Source organism: Dicentrarchus labrax, unplaced genomic scaffold (genome assembly GCF_905237075.1).
Source record: "Dicentrarchus labrax unplaced genomic scaffold, dlabrax2021, whole genome shotgun sequence".
NCBI classification, from domain to species: Eukaryota; Metazoa; Chordata; class Actinopteri; family Moronidae; genus Dicentrarchus; species Dicentrarchus labrax.
Window position 1 is genome coordinate 7565633 of NW_026136704.1, and position 20521 is coordinate 7586153.

A 20521-nucleotide genomic window follows, 5' to 3' on the forward strand; every position below is an offset into this window, starting at 1 on the left:
GTCATCCAGTTCCTTTCAAGAAGTCAAAAGTAGGGATGATGAAATGTTGTATTCCTTCTGGTGAATGTTTCTTAACTTCTACAGGATTTGAGTCCACTGACATTTCTTAATAACAGTCCCTATTATAAAGAGGCTCTGGCTTAGTGGCCTCCTGACCTCTAAGGGCCCCGGGGTCTGTGGTAGTCCTGTTTTAATCCATCAACACTGGTGGAATGTAGTTCATTCACTAAAGTACAGTTTTGAGGTATTTCTGCTACATTTTATTCAATTGTTCTTCTACTCTATATTTTACAGATAAATGTTGTACTTTTTATATAATATAATTCACTGTTGTAGATTAAACAACAAAATAAAACACTTAATGAGCCAATTTTATGTACTTTTGATACATTACAACTACTAATACTGTACTTTAACTAAAAGGTGCAGGAAATGATTCTGGAGAAAGATAGTTGATTGTTAAATTCATTCTCAGTCGGTCACATACAGACACTTTGGGTCTGACAGACTGGGATTGACTAAAGTCTGAAACCAGAGAGGAGGAGTAGAAGTCCTCCCAGTTCTCCCAGCACTTGAATTACAATGTACTGAAAGCTTATGATAGATTTTTTTACCCAGTGACACCAAAAATAAACTGCCTACTGCAGCTTTAAAGCGGCTATAATCAATATTTTTCTAACAATGTATGGAAGTGAGGATGTGAAAGAGGTCGCTCAGAGAGAGGATCCACCAGGGAGTTCTCACCTCATCTGCATGTGAATCATCTCCACTGAGCTTTATACTGAGTTTCAGCTCACTGTCTGTCTGTCTGTCTGTCCAGCTGCTTTAATGTTCAGTCAAATACACAGCGTTCAGCACAAACCCTCAGTGTCACAGTCAGAAGCAGCCACTAGGTGTCGCCCTCGCTGTAACTATTCCTGCCAGTGGTTTTTGTTTTCAGCTGTCCTTTCCACTGGGGACCATGTGAACCCTCCTCTCATGTACTTCTAGGAATTAGACGTTAGGTATGAAGTTGGGAGTGAACAGTGAGTCAACTCACATGCTGCTGGCAGGATTTATAGCCTATATATGCTGTAGGTGTGGCAGCAGTGCTTATAGACTTTTGTTACACACAGAAAACAAGGATTAGGACTTCACTGGGTCGCAGTTCATGCACTACATTGTCACATCAGAGCAAAGATCCCACTGAGGCGTTCAGACTTCTCCTGACTCACTTTCTATTGTTTGAAAGCAGAATGAGGACATTTAGTTCCCGTAACGGTTCTGCTTGCACCAAACGAGCTGATTTCCTTAAGGAGTGTATTCACTGTTAATTACGTTGTATGACATAGTGAACATACCTTTTTAAGTATGCACCCCCCCCCATTTGCCTTCTTTCAAAGTCTTAGTGCTTTCACTGTCTCTGTATAGCATCACATTTAAATGCAGTGTTCTGTGTTGTCCTATAGACCGCATTGTTTTTTCTTTCAGTGTGTTGTTTTCCATAATTATCAGCTGTTCGGTGTCCAAACATTCCCCAACTATTTTTTAGTATTGAGAAACAACACACATGTAACATTGGCGCGCTCTGATTGGCTGCGACTGGTCTCTAGCTCAGCCACGGGCCAATGGGGAGGCGCTGGTGTTTGTGCACCGCTCCTGCGCTGCTATAAAGCGGCGGCAATGAGGATGAGAGGAGAAATATAGTGATTCAAAGAAACCAAAGAGACGCCCTACACGATCTTTTTGCCCTGTGTGTTTGCCGCCGAGGGACATTTGGACGCGCAGAGACAGATCTGACTGAGGAGGCTCCGTTTGTCCCTGAATCCACAGGCTCGGGTAGGCTGTCCGCACCAAAGGATGCTCTGCTCCTCACAAACACACACACACACACACACACACACACACACACACACACACACACACACACACACACACACACTGTGCACTTCACTGGAGGAGAGAGGCTGACTCACGGAAGGAATCACCATCTCACAGTGACACTACCTTACACCTCATCATTCTGCAGTCCTCTCCCCCCCTGAGAGCGTCTCCTCTCCGGGTGTCTCTCTGTTGGACGGCCGCAGGTGAGGCTGCAACAGTCTGCTGCTCCGTGATCAACTTTCAGTCCGTGTCTTTATCCACTGAGTCCTTCTGTCTCCTCTGATCAGTGTGTTACATGCACTGCACACACACACACACACACACACACACACACACACACACACACTTAGCTGATTATACTGGATCAGACTGAGCTGAGTGATTACAGTTTCTTCCATTGGTGACTTTCCCCTTCCTTTATTTGGCTCGGGTACAGTGAGGACAGTCGAGCGCGTATTCAGCATGAAAGTTAGGATTGTATTTCTAAAAGAAAAAACAGCTGGATCTGAGGGGAACAGCTGGGGGGGGGGTTGCTGAGGGTCTTGTGTCCGGAGGGTTTTAGTTGCCATTTGGCTGATAGTTAACTGTCTTTGTCTCAGCAGCAGGATGGTAATTCCCCGTAGCTGCTGTTGTTGATGCTGAACAGCTGAGCGCCTCTCGCGTCAAGATGCTGAGAAACACGCCGTCTAAAGCCGGAAAAGGGTAGAAATTACCTTCAAAATAAAAGCATAAAGACGCGCTCAGAAAAACACTCGGTTTCTTAAAGGACTTACTTTATAACATTATTTATCATCATCATTTATGATATAGTCTACTGTTGTGTTTTGTGCTCTTATTATTTTACTGTGTTACACGCAGTTTTCTGTTAATTTAACCTTTTTCCTTGTTTATGATGATACAAACTTCCGAGTGGGTCCTACAAGGTTAATGTTGGCGCTTTTATCTCACGCACAATACCTTTCTAAGCAGCAGCCTTCGTTGGTCTTTTATTTTGAAGCTAGCAACCGGAACCCCAGTGTTTGCTTCTGGCTAAACTGACTGTGTGGGGAGGGGGTTGGAGATGCAGATTGGGGTTGGGGGGGTGTATTGTGCGGATGATTTCAGTCCAGTTCAGACCAGTTCCAGCGCTGCTCTTCATTCACCGCAATATACTTTGTGTTATTGTCCTCAGTGCGATCATCTGCTGATTAACTGCTCAAACACACACAGGATCCCAGGATGCACTGTGCGGGATGGGACTGTCATATTGTGGATGGTCTCCTGTGCTGGGGGCGATGACTGACACCAAGTTATTCAGACAATGTGTCATACAGATTAGTTTAGGGCCAGCTTTAGTTATAATATAATATATAATAATAATAATAATAATGATAATAAAAGTTATATTTACACTTGGTGCATAACAAACGATTATTTCTATTATTAATTCAGGTCATGTTTTATAGTTTATGTCCCCGAAAAAACACAAGACAATACCACATCATTGATTCACTTGTTATCAGTAGGTTATCTGTTCTGTAGATTGTTTATGTTGTAAAGAATATATTTATGAATTAAAATTAGACGGTATATTTATTTACACTCGGGTTCACGTGTTTCATTGATTATTGTTTTGTGTATTTTTGTCTGTACATGCAGCCGTTCACCGTTATAGATATTAGTTATTAGTTATTAGATATAGATATTAGTCATTAGTTATTAGTTATTAGATAGAAACGGAGCCTGTACACAGCAGCGCGAGCGCTGACAGCCGGAGCCAACAGGCACAGAGTCTCGCGCCGCACTGGTTCGAACCGGCTGGAGCTCGCGCTGCATTCACGAGCAGTGGAGTTTCCTGTAAACACACTGTTGTTTACCACCAAAGTAGCTTTGTCACACACGCCCACTCAAACAGTGCAACATCTCCGTTTAAGTTTTTATACAAACAAAGAAACTCCAGCACATAGTCGAGTCCTGTCGATGTTTTTACTACCACATTGAAGAAGGCTACAGGTCTCTTTTTATCTGTGAATCGTTGACAACGAAATATAGGAAGCTGTGGTTGATGAATTTGGCAGTTGTGTTCTAGCATTGAACTCATAGCCTCTAAATGTACATTTTAATGTAAGAAACTGAGCAGAAGGCACATTTTCTGACAATAAAGACCCCACTGTAGTCTCCCCCCACAGGGACTGAACGCAACATCAACCTCACGTGTAGCTGCTGCACAAACCATGTCACTGGCAGCCAATAGGAGAAGACCTGGTAAACCCTCAAGCCAATCATATATGTCAAGGGGCGGGAGTTTTTGATATTTAAAGGAGGGGTTTTAAACCTCAAAGGCCTCAGCTGTTTTCTGTTTGAGAGTCTTCCTCTATTCCACCATCATCATCTCCATCAGGCAGGAACAAAGAAATGTATATGGTTCAGACCCAGAGAGTCATCCAAAACACGTTCCTGTGAAATTAAGCAGCACGGAATCAAAATCAGCTTTATTGATCAAGTATATGTACACAAAGAAGGAATTTGACTCCGGGTTTAAGTTGCCCTCAATGTACTCACACACAGTTCCAGGAACAGTTTTCAGGATGATATGAATAAACATACAGCCAAAAACAACGACATTAAGGTAAATAAAGATCTGTAAACATAAGCTTATAACTATTATGTACATGTAAGTAAACAACAATACAATATTGCTGGAAAGATACAGACCATTTGTTTAGATCATATCTGTAATAGTTAAAGTTCCCAGAAATAATGCATCACATATTATCTGACATGGTTCTTTCTGTGTTTTGGAATATTTAACCCCAGCAGAATCCTAAATATAACGACCATCTTCTCAACATCCTTGTCTTCCAGGCTCCAGCAGCCTCGCTCACCTCCAGTCAGGCCGGTGAAGTGCTACCTCCAACCCCGCTGAGATGGCTCCAACCCTGGCCACAGCGTTCTCCCGCCGCTGGTGGATGGCGGTGACGGCGGTCATTGAGAACCTGCTTTTCTCTGCCGTGCTGCTGGGATGGGGATCCCTGCTCATCATGCTCAAGTCTGAGGGCTTCTACTCCTACCTGTGCAAAGGACCAGGTGAGTCAGCGTCATGGTCATATTTAACAAAGGAGGCGAGGTTATGGATTCATTTGGATGGGGGAGGCTGCAGAATTGTTTGACACTATTAGTGGTGAAAGTAATTAAGCACATTTACTCAGTTGTACTTCAGCACAGTTTTAAAGTATTTACATTTACACTTACACACTTTAATTTATTTGCTATAGTTACTGATTAAGATTTTACCTAAAAGCCTAGAATAAATATATGTCACTCTTAAAGAGCCCAATCCCAATATCTTTGGCTTATGACCCCCTACAAAAAATATCTATCAGGGGTCTCTTGTCATATTTCAGGTGTCAGTGGACATTTTACTGCAAAACAAACTACTTTAAGTATATTTAGCTGATAACACTTATATATAATTAGAATGATGAATACGGGAAGTTTTACATTGCTGCGCTGGTACTTATAGTGCTTCCTCAATTTAGCACTGCACACTGACTCAAGTGACATCACTAGAGGCAATTTATCAGATTTTGTGCCGCTCCTTCTGGAGCTTCACTTACTCACATACTCCCAGCACCGGCAAAAACACCGAAATGTGTAGAGTGGAGTTCCCCTTTAAGTAAGGATGGATCAGAGTTCTTCCAGCACCAGAGGAACTTATTTTAATGTTATAACACTTCATCAGGTGAATCCTTTAAACTAGAGATAAATTACATGTAATTTGGTTGATCATATAAGAAACTGTAGTTGTTTATTACTAATACTATTACTACTACTTTCACTGCTGCTGCTAACACAAACACGTGTCATGCAAAGAAGCTGCATATAGCTCACCTTAAGCACTAACAGTCCCGTTTGCTCCCTCTGTTTCACAAAAACAGCCTCATTCTGGGCTCTTTGGATTTAAACAGAGTTTGAATGGGGTGTTAATGAGACGACCTTGCATGACGACACCCTGAGTATCTCTGAGCTGCTGGGAAACTAAACGCTTTCAACAGACATGATTGCAACACCCCGGGGTGCTTTTTGCTGAGTGGGTGTGGTGGATTGTGAATTATGGAGATTTAAGGACACACAAACAAGCATACAAAGGGCTTTTTTTTATGGAAGTGCTCAGGTTTCACCTTAAAAACAGCTTCAACCATGTTCTCTAGTTCTCATTCATATTGCTAAAGTGTTTTGTCCTCAGCGACCTTTGAGAGAAGCAGCTACCTGCGTATTAGCAAACACTCAAGATTCTCATTGATCCACCAGTTTGGAGTTTCCTCATGGAAAACAAGTCAATACAGAAGCAGCAGGCAGGCTCTAAACAGGCTTCAGAAGGAGAAGAACTCCTGCACAGCAAACCAGCACACTACTGAGCAGATTAGGTTTTATTATTTTTATTAGTATTTTATTCATGTCCTTGGTTCTCTATGATCAAAGGCGGCGCAGGAAGCTGCTGCACTCAGAGTTATTATTATGACAAGGCTTTGGCTTGGAAAATCATATCAGATGTAGGTTTTGGTAGTATTCAAGGTCCAGCGTGTAATATTTAGGATGATCTATCGGCAGAATATAATATTCATAGCTATGTTTTTATTAGTGTATAATCACCTTAATATAAGAATCATTGTTGTGTTTTATTGACTTAGAATGAGCTGTTTTAATATATAGAGGGAGCGGGTCCTCTCCTATGGAGTCCGCTTCTATGTTTCTACAGTAGCCCAGGAGGGACAAACCAAACACTGGCTGTGGATAAGGCCTTTTGTGTTTTTCATGGCCATAGTTTCTCCTACATACTTGGAAGGCGAGCTGTATTCAGTTGGTTGCAATCTGCAACTTCACTGCCACTAAATCCTAAGCACTGGTTCTTTAAGGAGAACTGGATACAGCGCAGGAGACTGGGCTCTGTTCATTCCTGTGGAAGCTGCTCAGTGGCATATGAAGCCAAAAAAGGTTCGACTTCTTGGCATAAAATTAGCCAGATCTTCCACATTGTGCAGCCCACAGAGTGAGTATAGCCCTCCGACTTTCCAAATGTTATCGAACCAAATTGATCAAATTCTAATAGTGAAAGGGGGTTGGGACATGCAAATCCTGTATCCACTGTTATGGGAAAATGTTTTTTGGGCCCTTTCTGTCATTACACAGTTTGGCCACTATGTCAAATTGGCTTTAAAGCCAGGCGCTCTTCCTGGGGGCTTGGTAACCACTCAGTAGCAATGTAGGTCAGATTAAACATAACAACAACATACTGAAACCACAGGTAGTCATCATATTCACCATTGGTGGTGTTGTGAGTTGTCTCCAATGCCAGGCAGCAGGTTGGTGTTTGAATGAGAGCATTCATCCCTTCATTCTCCACAGTGACACTGGCTGTTTTCTGACTTTGTTGCTTTGATCCTCTGTTTCTGTCTCTTGTCTGTGTATTTCTCTCTTTATATCCTACAAAGGAGCACTGATGAAAGCCTTGCAGGGCTAATATGTGAATATGGACCATTTAAATGGTTGTGTCCCTCTCACATTATAACATGACCCTACCAGAGGCTGCTGTCATTGTCACTGTGGGTACTGTAGGTCTGTATTAACTGCTCGGTCTGTCGGTGGATACAGCATAGACCATGAATGAAATCTGCAGATCCATTGATGTTTTATTGATTGGATTAGGTTTAGGTATCCTTGCCATCGACTCAGCTCACAACATGCCTCCACTTTCTTGTCACAGCTCTCTGACCTGCTAAGTGGTGTTAAATCAGCAGTTCTGATGTTTACTTGTAGGGCTGAGAAGTTTGAAATCAGGTCAAGAAGGTGCAACATATGCTGTTTTTCTCTTTTCTCACAGAGTCAGTGTTTGTCCATCCTTGGGGGGAAAATATGTGCAAACATGTAGCATTGTCCTACTAATGGCTATCTGCATTCATTATGAGGTTTAAATGCCATTGTGGAGACTTTTCAGTGTGAATTTAAGAAGAGATCAGATTAAGGGACAGGCTTACATTTACTATATGAACATTGGTCTGTGTAACCAGACCTCTTCTCTGTACTAGGAAGAGATCTCACTCTAATGTGAGTGATGGGTGACAAAATCTACAGTCCTCGTTGTAATTACAGATTCTAAAGTGCAGACAAAGCTACAAAAGGGCCTCAACAGTCATAGTTAGTCTAATTGAATGGGCATTACAGCCTTTCCAGTGTGAAATTCCCTCTTCGTGTTTCCCCGGACACGGTTTTCTTGCTGTGCAGTGGTAGAGGGACAGTAACACAAAGAGGGGATTTCCCAATTAAAAGACTTTAATTTTGAATGATTTCCACTTGATTTGATCAACTCATGTTAGCTGCAGCTGAGCTGAACAGCATTTTTGTTCAAAACAAGGACATTTTGTCTCTCATCTCATGCGTAGACTGAGAGTAGGCAGACTCTGTGTTTCCATTGATGACGCTCGGTGCTCAAACGCAGTCAGAGTGGATGGCACTGTTTCTTTTTATGTGAAGATGAAACCATATCATCATTACTGTGTTGTTGCTGCTATTCACATTTCCCCAGATGTAAATTTAAAAGATGCAGTGCAGAATTATTTCCTGGGTGTAAGCATATGTATATACATAACTGTATTTTATTTTATTTTACTATAAATATATACATTTAAGTATCTTTTTCTGTGCGTGGCATGAAGGGACTGCAAACTTTGATTTTGTTGTTCAACCTTGTCTATGATGATAAATAAAAATTTCCTTGATCCTTAATACATGAGAACTGCACAAGGAAGTGATCTGTCAGTATTGACTACAGCAAGTGCAAGTACAGCAACTAAAAACTGCTTCAATGTACATATGATGTTTTTGGGACACACCTGAAAAAATGTCAACCAATCCTTTAATGTTGGTTCTTTTTCCAGAGTTTTGGCAGCATAAACCTTTCTGACTATCTGAACAGAGCACTCTGTATGTGTTCTAACAGCACTATAAAAGGGAAGACAAGTGAATATTTAATCTTCTTATAATTCAGCAGTAAATAAATACATTGTATATCTCTGAACAACCAAGCCTTCCCTAAAAGTTCACAGTTTTCTATTTCTACACTGTGGCCACCTGTTCTTTCACATGTTGAAACTCATGTTGATGTGCATCAGTTCTGCTCAGCCTGCTATCCCACAGTGAGGTTGTGGTTGCTCTGTAGGTGTCATATGTGTCTGCATGTGTGTCTGTGTGTCACAGTGCAAACAGAAAGATGTACATTCTTTCGTCTAACTCACGAACCGCGCTCACCTTCCTTTGTCTCTGCCTGTCAGCGGCTTTCTCACACGGAGATTCTCGGTTGTTTCTGGAAGATAAAACCAACGTGTGTGTATTTGCTGTGTTTGCTCCGTCGATAGAAAGGGCTTGTTTTTGGTCAGTGTGAACAGAATGTGCGTCATTGCTAAAAAGAAAACAGTGAAGGATTTGAATAGTTGAAACACTTGAGTTGAAGACACAAATTGTGAATTTGTTTCCCTTCTCTGTGTGTTTCATGTTGCCCTGAGGCTTTTAGATAAGATCCTCTTCTCACCATCACTTGACCCCAGCAGCTTTACACAATGACGACTGCATCCTTATATAAGCAGCCTCTAATCACCATGAGCTCTCTGGGAGATAACTGCCTGCTAATTATTTGTTGATATGACCACTGTTACACTGATGAGGTTTGTGTACTGTGGGATCTGACTGCATTATTCCTCCTAACACACTCTGTGATTACTCTCCTGTCAGTGTGTTGTTTTAATGTGCCATTGATCAGGCTGGTAATTGTATTTGGGCGCTATCTACAGGTGAATAAAGGGCCAACTTTGTTTCAAGGATACAAAGCTGCTACCATATCCTAGTTATCATTTAACCAACTGACTCTGCAGGAGGCGAGTCTGTTTGACATCTGTTGTATGTATAGAAGACAAGGGAGTGGCATAAAAAAGCAAAAGGGAATTTGGCGAAACGTAAACAGAACATGGCGTTCACATGAATGAGAAACACCCTCTGAAGGATAGCAGGTGTACACTGTGTGATTCATCAGGAAGAACTTTCACAGAAGATCTAGTCAGCCTTTATACCCTTGAGTGTATTCACCTGTATGTGTGTGTGTGTGGTCCGGGCTTTTCCCTTATTGACTCAGGTTTGCTGCGGCCATTTGATTAGTCAGCAGCCGAGGCTGCTGGGGGAGCGATGCTGCTCTCTTCTGTTAGTCCAACAGTCAGCACTTACACTGCTCCAATACACCTAAAATACCAGCCTGAGAGCAGAGCACATAATCTCCATATTGACAGAAAGGTTTGATCACAGAGAGCTTTTTTCTTTTTATAGAGGAGGTCATATTTTTGAGCTTTTAGCCACACTAGCACATTCACTCCACCACTTTGGTCCAGACTGAAATATGTGGACAATTGAATGGACTGGCACAAATTTGTACAATCATTCATGGTTCCCAGAGGATGAACATTTATGGAAGACATTTATGAGGTGAAATATCTCCATTCCTCAAGAACAAGTGGAATAACTTTGTTGACTTTCCTGCCTAACTGTCCCTACACATTTAATGTAACTACATTGTCAGGCTAAAGTAATTCCCATCAGCCTGCGTGTACTTTGTTTTAAAAATATCATTTCATTATCATCATTTTTAAATACGGAGGTTAGCATGTATCTCAGAGCATAGCTCAGCTAGAGCTGCTAGCATGCTGTAATCTAGACTTTGTGTTTAACCATTTTTTAAAATTAGGTTTGACAACAAAATCAAAACTTTTATGCTACACTAAAACTCTCCACTGAAAACCAAGTTAACGGTCATCAGAATTAGCTTTGCTGGCCAAGTATGTATACACGAGGAATTTGACTCTAAATACTAAACCCAGTTCCAACAGAGACTGTTATGTTTTCAATGCCAGGAGTAATTAAAATAGAGTCCTTGGAAAATCTTTTAATGATCACATAAAAAGCATCAAACAACAATAACATACAAAGTATTCAATACGACTAAGGCAACTACTCATACTGATCATAAAGTTGAAGTTGTCCCGCTGACAGCTCTCTGAAGTTCATTCCTGACCTGGAAACAGCAGCTGACAAATTCTTCCCACGATGTCCATTTAGTAGCTGGTCTGAAAGCTTTTGATCATGTCATATAATCTTATATAGGGAAACTACCCTTTTCAATCGAAAAGCTCCAGAACATCTACCAAAAGGACCTTTTGGGAAGACTTATTTGTCACTGTATCTGATTAAAATGCTTTTTTATAAAAGCCCACAGATCATTATAGCTCTGCATCATTAAGTCCAATGAGTCCTTTCTGCAGCTGCCTGTTTTTAATGCTCTTGAGCTCAAGTGTCCTCACATCCCTCAGGGAATGTACAGTTGTGTGTACTGTTGGATGTACCAGTATTAAGACAACACACACTGCAGCCATCAGATGTTCATTAAGCTACGTAACCTTTCACCTACTTATATCCTTTCAGAGCACTGGGCCAATTTTCTGCACCAGGATGCATTTAATATTACAAAATAGCTTCCTGTTGTTCCTCTGAATTCTCCCCTTGGCCCACAGACCAGTGGGAATGCCTCCTACCTGCCTCTTTGTACCTTAAGCTGGCTCAATAGTGGCAGAAATCAATATCACACACTGCTTTAAGAACATAGTGGCAAAGCAGATTTTCCCTTCTGTTGGTTGGACGAAGCTGCTGTTGACAACTTGCCCCCAGGACTGAAATGAAGAAAACACTCACACACACTGATGACTAAGTTATTTATACCTTCCTCCCTCCTCCAGACATTAAACATGTGCTATCTGCTGAGTCTGTCTCTATTGTTTCTCTGGCAGTTTGAATAAAAACAAGTCAAGGTGAATGAGGAGTTGTTTTCCTCTTTGTCCCCAGTCTGTCTGTCTGTCTGTCTGTCTGTCTGTCGATACCAAGAGTTTCACCAGAGGCAACAGTCTAATAGACAGAAATAGAGTCCTCATGAACTCAGTGGACTGTGTTTACCGGTGATTCAGCGAGAGGCAGACTGAGCCGGAGAGAGTTCCCCTCCACCATGGAGGGGTGCAGCTGTGACTATTTCTGGTGCTTGTTTACCCTGTATTGTGTTGTTTTCCCTTCAGTTTGTTTACTTGACCTTTAATGAGTCTCCTGGCCTTTAGATCAGCAGCTCAGCTCTGAGAGAGGGAGGGGTAAGTGTAGCAGCTCAGACCTCAAAGAGTAACATGAGAAATACCAAGAAGGCATTGGTTTTAGATCACACCAAAACCTCTAGAGTGACTGAACAGGTCAGCAGGTGCTAATATATTTTAATATAATTTGTAGAACAGAGGAACTAATGACGGTTTGTGCAGCATAAAAGACATCCACTGGTTGATTTAAAGCTCCAATATGTCCGATATTTCATGTAAAAACAAACTCAAAGCCCAGATTTGCACTGTTCATCAAAGCAAGACTCTGATGTTTGATATGGAAACGTTTTCAGTTAGTGACAAACAGAGCAATAATACTGAAAATAAGTGAGCTGTCACATTGTTCAATCTGTGCATTTTGTTATCCTTTAGTGTAAACAGTTGTGGAAGATGATTTACTGAAGAAATTGCTGAATAATATAACAGTTTAATGTATTAAGTTAAACAGAAAGTGTTATATTATTGGATTGTTATTATTAATGCATGAATGTGTAAGCAGCCTGAAGCGGAGCTAATGTATGTTCACAACAATGATTAACAATGATTCATATTTGTATATAGATAATTTATTTTGAATGTAAACAAGAATAAGAGCCATGGTCCTTTGAGCTAAATGTTAATGTCATGCTGAGGCTGATGGGAATGTCATTAGTTTATTATTATTTTTGTTTGTTATTGGAAGTATTGGACACATTAAAATGTCCACCTGATGATGGCATTGTATGGAAAGTCAATTTCAGTCTGGACTGAAGACTGACAGAAAAACTTATCCATTAACTATAGCTGTCAAATGAATATAATGGTCTATAAGCACAACATTTCCCATGAATGTAGTGGAGTAGAAGTATTAAGTTACATAAAATGGAAACACTGTGGTAAAGTACAGGTACCTCAGAACTTTTCCGTAGTACAGTATGTAAGTAAATATGCATAATTACTTTCCACCTCTGGGTATAAAGCATCACAGACTGGATTGTGTGCAGATGTTAGATATAGTCCACTGCCATTTAGAAACACCAGTATAGACTGTAGAGTATATATATAGTATATAGTATAGACTTATCTGACAGTTCAAATCTAACGTCTTTTCTCATTTTTCTCCCCATCCAGAAAACAGCTCCAGCCTCAACCTCTCCATTGCACCCACATCGGAGGCGTCTGAGTCTGAGGAGTACCTTGAGATGAATGGCTGGACCATCTGCAAGGACCAGGACGAGATGCTGAACCTGGCCTTCACTGTGGGCTCCTTCCTGCTGTCTGCCATCACCCTGCCCATGGGCATTGTCATGGACAAATATGGTCCACGGAAGCTACGTCTCCTGGGCAGGTAAGGCACAAATATAAATCAATGTTCTGATATTATGATATTGGACAGATATGATGTGTTTGGTTTATGTATTGCCTTAAACCCATTGCTTTGTGTCTCCAGTGCCTGCTTTGCTTTTTCCTGCCTCCTCATCGCCTACGGCGCCAGTGATCCCAACAGTGAGTATCCCTTCTCATGTCACTCACATACATCACTTTAACAGCATCATATGTTCACTGAACGGCTGCACTGCCTCACACACTGCTCTCCGTCATGTTGCTTTTGTAGGTGAGCCATATTGTAGAGCACATGTACACACAGGCACATAAAGTGTATTGATGCAGCGGTGACACTTTAATCAATCAGATGGGATGTGTGGGAGTTGCCTTGTCTCATCTGCTCTCTCTCCTGCAGATCTGTCCATCCTGATCTTCTTTGCTTTGGCGTTGAATGGGTTTGGAGGCATGTGCATGACCTTCACTTCTCTGACGGTGAGTAGGAAAGCTATATAAAGACTGAAATACTTATATTTACTGGTCAAATTAAGTTGTTATACCCCTACAGTTATGGTTTTGAGGCATAGTAAATCTGCACTGAGCTTTTGTGCAGTGTTCAACTTTGGTGAATCTAGACATGCAGATTTGTGCCGTTGACCAATAACAAGCAATCTTGACAATGCCAAAATTTGAGGGAACCGAGAGCCGGGGCATCCAAAATGGAAGAAGAGTATTATATTAGCTGTATCAAACCATCTAATTTTATAAAACATTATAATATGTTTTTAAAACGCCGAAACATTTCTACATTCACTCAAAACAAAGAAAAAACACTAAAAACAAATCACACAAAAACCCTCGAAACAAGAATGCTCCTCCTGTTCAAACAAATGGTAATCTATTGAAAATGTAAGTATATTATGGTTATTGCAATAGATGCAAAAGAAAGTTTAAAAAACTGTTAAAAAGTCTACAAGATCAGAAACTGCATAGGGAGACTATTTTTTAATAAAAAGTGAATATCAGCAAACAGGAATGCCACAGTACCTAGATTTGATATGAGGGGAAATGAAATGACGAAAAAGAGATGTAGGGATTTCGAAAGAGGAAAATTGTGGGGAGGAAGAAGAGGAGAGAGAGGAAAGAGAGGCAGCAGAGTGGGTGAGAGCGCTGTGAAGTGATAGCATCAGACACTGAACAACAGGGCCAGTGGATAGAGAGAGACGGACAAAAAGCGTTAGGGGTGGGCTTGGGGGGGGCATTTGGAAAGATGGACGAGGAGACAGACGGCCGAGCAGTTGACAAGAGACCGCTGGGAGAAGAGGATGAGCAGTGATGTGTGGACGAGAGCAGAGGGAGGGATGGATGGAGTGGATAAAACCAATGGTCAGGATGATCTCATCAGTCAGAGAAAGTGCTGCATCACAGGAGAGGCCACGTGAGAGAGAGACCTTAGGGAGAGAGTGGTTAAAAGAGAGCGAGTCTGCATTAGTAATCTATTATTCACTCTTGCGTCGCTGCTGCTCTGGCTGGGAGCCAAAAAAAGACCTCTCCTCATTACTATTTCATCCACACAAGGACACATGGATCAGTAGTGTGTGTGTGTGTGTGTGTGTGTGTGACAGTGTGGACAGTGCATGTCTACAGATGTGTGATTGTTCTAACAGCACAATAGAGAGTGTACTGGAGGTGAGAGCGCCTCTGTAGGGTCTGAGGTAGAGTTCTAATGTAGTCTCAACGATAAACACATCAACAAACTCCATCAATACGTTACAGGCAGATTGTTCAATATATGCCTTACTTTGTTAATGCGTGGTAGATTATGTCTTTGCAACAGTGTCGCTTGCAGCCCAAACACTCCGTTGCTTTATCACAAAACACACCGAGAGCAGAGACAGGCTGTCGCTGAGGAGACAAACAGGAAGCGGCAACAGGGGAACTGAGTGTGTGTGCGTATGTCTCTCCACCCATGCTTCGCTGTTTCCTACTCGGACTGCCTACTGGGACCCTGACTGACACACACACACACACACACACACACACACACACACACACAGAAGTTGCTCAGCTGGTTTCATCCCACTGCAACCCCCCCAGTCTTTAGTCTCAGCCTGGTTGTTTTTGTCTTCTCCGATTTCAGCTGCTCTCCCTCAACAAGGCCAGACCTGTCAAAACGGTGTTGTGTGCGTGCAAGAGTGTTACTGTATGTGTTACTGTATGTCAGCACTGTGTGTGTGTGTGTGTGTGTGTGTGTGTGTGTGTGTGTGTGTGTGTGTGTGTGTGTGTATGTGTTGTTTTAGCCGTGGAGGGCCTCTAACCCCTATAGTAGGTTGAGTTACGGCTCCCTGCAGGCCTCGACAAATGTTTTGTTTACTGCCTGGGTGTGTGTGTGTGTGTGTGTGTGTGTGTGTGTGTGTGTGTGTGTGTGTGTGTGTTTCAAGGTATGTGCAGGTCTTGAAAAGTTGTAAAAAGCATTGGAAGGCCTTTGGAAGGCCCCTGGAGGCTGAGATACTCAAAATGATTTGATATAATATTAAGTAATTCTAGGCCTTTTTGTCTGTACTGGTTTTCCAGCATGCCTTACAAATAATACTTAGGCTGGTGTGACTGTGAAACAGGTGTTAAATTGCATTCAAGGTCTTAAACGTCTTAAATTTAGACAGAAACCCTGGTGTTGTGTGTGTGTGTGTGAGAGAGAGAGAGAGAAAGGTCAAGACAGAGTGAGTGCTGTTGTGTGGATGCTCTGCTGTGCTTCCCTCTCCCTGCCCTTTCCTGAACCACTGGGTTCATTACTGAGGAAAACAACTATTTTAAGAAACCTGTAACGTTTCTGTCAGGCCTCATGGGTTACTGAAACCCCTCAGGTCAGGGTGACCCACCCAATTTGCCCATTGCGTGTTTGTCATTTAGGATCAGAGCCAGGGATTTCTCTCATCCTCTCCTTCCACCACCGTGCTTTCTTCCTTTGTCTCTGCTCCTTTTCTTGCTATTTCCAATGAGCTCAAAGTGGACTCATTCCCCTCTTCCTCTGTTATTTCTTCTCTTTATCTACCGTAGCTTGACTTCCTCATTCCTCCTGTGGATGCACACTCAGCACTCAGTGTTCTGGAGACGGAAAACAGGGAGCGAAGCTGAGGAGAGGAGGCGGGTGGGTGGGCGGGCAGGCGGGGTGGTTAATTCCCTCTCTGCTCTTCATTCCTCTCATTTTGTGCTTGTAAACAGCTTCATGTTACAGAGGATCTCTCCCGCTCTCATGAAATGTTCCCAAACAGACCCCATTCTACATACACATATGTACATACACACCCACAAGCAGACGTGAAGCTCCTCCTCTTGTTTTTCGTTTTGTTCAAGGCACGTGTTGGAGCCCCCTCTGTTTCCTGGGTTTGGTCTCCAAGCCTAAAGCTCTGCTCGCTTCCCTAATCTACTTTCTGTCTGATGCCTAGTAATGTTTATTTCCTCTCTTCCCAATCATTGTATTTCTGTGTCACCAGACCATCTGGGAACACTCATTGATGGTCTGACTGATTCCCTGCGTGAAACAGTCAACAGGCCACTGATGTGGGTTTCAGTTGAGAAATCTAAACGTTCAGCACATTTTCCTCCACTAATGACTGAAACGTCTAGGTGGGGCTGAAGGAGGGAGGAACAAGGAGTGATTTCTTGTTAGGTGGAAAATGTATGAAGTACACACACAGTACTACTCGGTGAAGGGATGAGAGCTAAACAGGCGCTGAGATCAGTCTGTGGCCTTTTTTTTTTACTGTGCTGGAGATGGCTGGGTGAGATGGAGGAAGTACAGTACATGCTCTGTTTACTGCACGTGACCACATAAAATGAAGGGAGGGGGCATGTAGGGAGAAAAAAGACGAATGAATGCCAAAGGGTCAAAAGTTGCTCAGTAATTTGAGATCCAAGCTGGCCAGCCAGCGGCAGTCGCTGCTATCAGGCACATGTGGATGTGGCTTTGTGCGGTGGTGTGAATTTCGGTTCCAGGTGTTTGCTGGAGCCAGGTCGCAGGGTTTTCTGTGGAGCGACTGTAAATCCCTTCCAGACACAGAGGGGTCTTAGAGACATCTCCACCCCTCCAAGAACTTATTTCTAGTGGGAACACTTGAAGCACGTGTGCTTTTACATTTTTTTTTAAGTCAGCTGGTTCCAGTCCAAAATATATCAAGCTCAGCCTTAAAAAATATTAGTCTCCTAATGGGAGCGAGAAAAAGATGACGTCAGGTCGATGGTGGTATGCAGTCTGGTGTTCGTCAGCCTGTGTTTGCTAATCTTACGGCCCACTTGGCTGCTCTTTATGATGGATGGAGTCTTATCCTGTGCGTCAGGACAGGACCGGTCAGAGCTGGTTCTCAATGGTCCTGCAGCTGAAGTTTCCACTTGCTGCAGCAACCGCTCTTCCTCCTTTCATTTCTCTGTTCTTTCCTCTCGAACGGCTCTGTCCAGTTTCCTCTTTTTCCCCCCTACCGCCTGACTTTAGGCTCAGCATGTTGTCTCACTCCCTAGGCCTCTTTGTCACCTCAGTTTCCATTTCAGTTTTCAACACTCAGCAAACACTCTTATCCAGAATGACAAAAAAAAAAGTGCAAAAGTGCTGGATGGCCAAAAAAGTCTGCAGTAAGGTGGGGAAACTTCTAACTTAGCATGTATCTCAACTGGTTAGGGATAAGTTAGAGTTGAGTTCATTCACATAAAAGACCAACATGAGGAGTTTAAGGTCCTCCAGACTTATCTTATCTTGCCTGTTTTTACATACATTTCAGTAAGATGGAGCAACATTGGCCTAGATTGTAGAAAAGGTAGCAGTGTAGCCTGAAGCTTTTCCTGAAATATCAACAACAAGCAACAATTATGTATAAGTGGGTCAAATGGTGTGCGGTGTACACAGCTTTCATCTCCATTGTCTGCACTGATAACATTCAGCACTTGCACCCAAACAAGCTTGAATCACAGCTGCACAGGCTTCAACGCGCCCATAAGGTTACATGAAGAAAACATAACGCTTTACTGTATTGACAAGAGTCTGCAGCCATGATAGCAGCTCTGTGAGTTTTAGGCACAGTGGTGCTTTGAGCTAAATGCTAATTGTCTGAATGCTATCGTGCTCGCAATGTCAATGCTAACATAATGTTTAACAAGTGTAATGTTTACCATATTCAACGTCTTAGTTAAGCATGTTAGCCTGCTAACATTTGCTGATAAGCAGGTTGGGTAAGTAAGTTCAGTGGGTTTAACCTCCTCCAATGCTCTCTGTGAAGCCCTTTCAAAAGCTGTTCTTTTATTGCCAATTCCAGGGACATTTAAAAGCACTTATGTTGTTCCTGGATAATTTGGCAGTGGTCCAAGAGCTCTTTTAAATGCCTCTAGCTAAAAAGGAATATTTTTCAAAGAAGACTTTTGTTTGAAATCAATGCTGAAGAGATTTTGACAGTTTGTAATTTTCTTGTTTGTTTCAGTTCAAGTTTGGCTTCCTGCACACACGCAAGTTATCCCATAGTCCCGAACAAAATGTCATGCTGAGTCATGATAAACAGTGATGTATTAAATTCGGAGTTACCTGGAAACTGTTCAAACAAATCCCTGAAATGCATATATCCACTTATTGATGAAAGAAAAATCCTGCCTCTAACAGAACCCTGCCACCAAACCCTGATCTCTTATCTCCAGGTGACTTGCTCTGAAGCTAAAATAGACCTTTAGCCAAACACTGAACCCATCTCTGTGTGTACCCTGCCTCTATCTGCATGGTTACACTGTGACCACAGTGCTAACAAAAGAGCTATTCAAGGAAGAAGCAACAACAAAGTAGATGGTGGGCACTATTATTTTAAAGCAGTATCGACAGCTCTCAGTCTCTTCACTGCTTCCCCTGGAGATACTGATTGTTACATTTGTAATGCAGTTAAGATTAGGAGACTAGGATAAGTAATTAGGAGATTAGTAATGCCTGTTTTTAATGAGGTAGAAAGAGTAGGTGAGGGAACAAGGTCAAATGTACAAACAAACACTTGGAATGCCTCTAATAAGGAACTACCTAATTACATGTCGTACCTTGACAGCTGAGAAACACAGGCAATATATAGCTGGCAGGTTTTCCTCCGTCCAAAACATCACCTATTAGGTCAAACTTTAGTTTAGAACATTTGAGACATATTTCATGACAGTAACATTCATCATGTCTGTTATCTTGTGTTTGTGTACAGTTACTGTGCAGTAAGTTGCTTTCTGTGTGTCTGTTAGCGCCTGAAGCCACAGCGGCCTCTTTGTCCGCTGCTGTTAAACAGTCACAAACTCACCTGTCTGCTTGACTGATGTGTTATTGACTGCAGCTACAAAAACACTGTTATCTGCTCCTCGTCGAAACTGACAGCTCCACCCAACAGCAACACACTCACTTAAAGTTACGCTGCTGGACCCATTAATCCCTACTTCTTCTTTCATGGTTAACAAACTGGTTTGTGACATGTTTCAGGGAAACAGTGGTCTCAGCAGCTGACTGTGACTCAGACCTAGTAACCCAGAGAAGCTCCCTGTGTGACGTCATCACTTTATTGCTAAGCATCACAAGGACTAGATGCGGTTTTTACTCATGTTTGGGCTTGCTGCTGGTTTGAGCTTTTTCTCGCTCTCTCACTGTTGATAGTGACTGATATTGTTGTTTTCTCCCACTCGCCCGTGCGCTTACAGAAATCATCGCCAGTGGCAACAGTGCTGCTTCCAAATGAACCTGTTCCCAGAGTGAATAAATAAGCCTGGGTGTATTAGTGGGGGAGACACCACGGAGGTGAATGAGGTTAGGGACTGACTGCAGCAGCTTCATTGTATCTGCACTGAATCTAAATATGAAACTGTTCATTTTAACAAGTCGCTAAGAGACTGTATGAAAATGGTTAGGGAGGTGAGTGTGGCTGAACCTAATGTTTCACTCACATCCTCTTCACACAGAAGAAGGCTATACATTCAGGACAAGAAAGAAACAAAATACCCAGACTTCAGTCCCTTCATCCCATAGAAAAACAATACACTCCACCTTTTCGTAGCCTCCCCACTAATCATTTTCATACAGTCCTTCACTCCACTTGCAAAAAATGTGAAACATGAAAAATGGCCCGTCATCACAGGCTAGAGGATGAGGAAGT

At 42.3% G+C, this 20521-nt stretch overlaps 1 protein-coding gene across 2 annotated transcripts in view; it reads left to right on the forward strand.

Moving 5' to 3' along the window:
* The first annotated feature begins 1635 nt into the window (after nt 1-1635).
* The window catches only part of LOC127363098 (large neutral amino acids transporter small subunit 4), a 31935-nt gene continuing 13049 nt past the window's right edge, over nt 1636-20521 (forward strand). The window contains exons 1-5 of one of the 2 annotated variants that reach the window (XM_051399572.1): nt 1636-1818; nt 4708-4929; nt 13182-13398; nt 13501-13556; nt 13792-13868. In XM_051399572.1, the coding sequence (XP_051255532.1) occupies nt 4770-4929; nt 13182-13398; nt 13501-13556; nt 13792-13868 (510 nt within the window). In that variant the 5' untranslated portion in view covers nt 1636-1818; nt 4708-4769. The remainder of the gene's footprint in view (nt 1819-4707; nt 4930-13181; nt 13399-13500; nt 13557-13791; nt 13869-20521) is intronic. The other variant, XM_051399574.1, reaches the window with a different exon arrangement.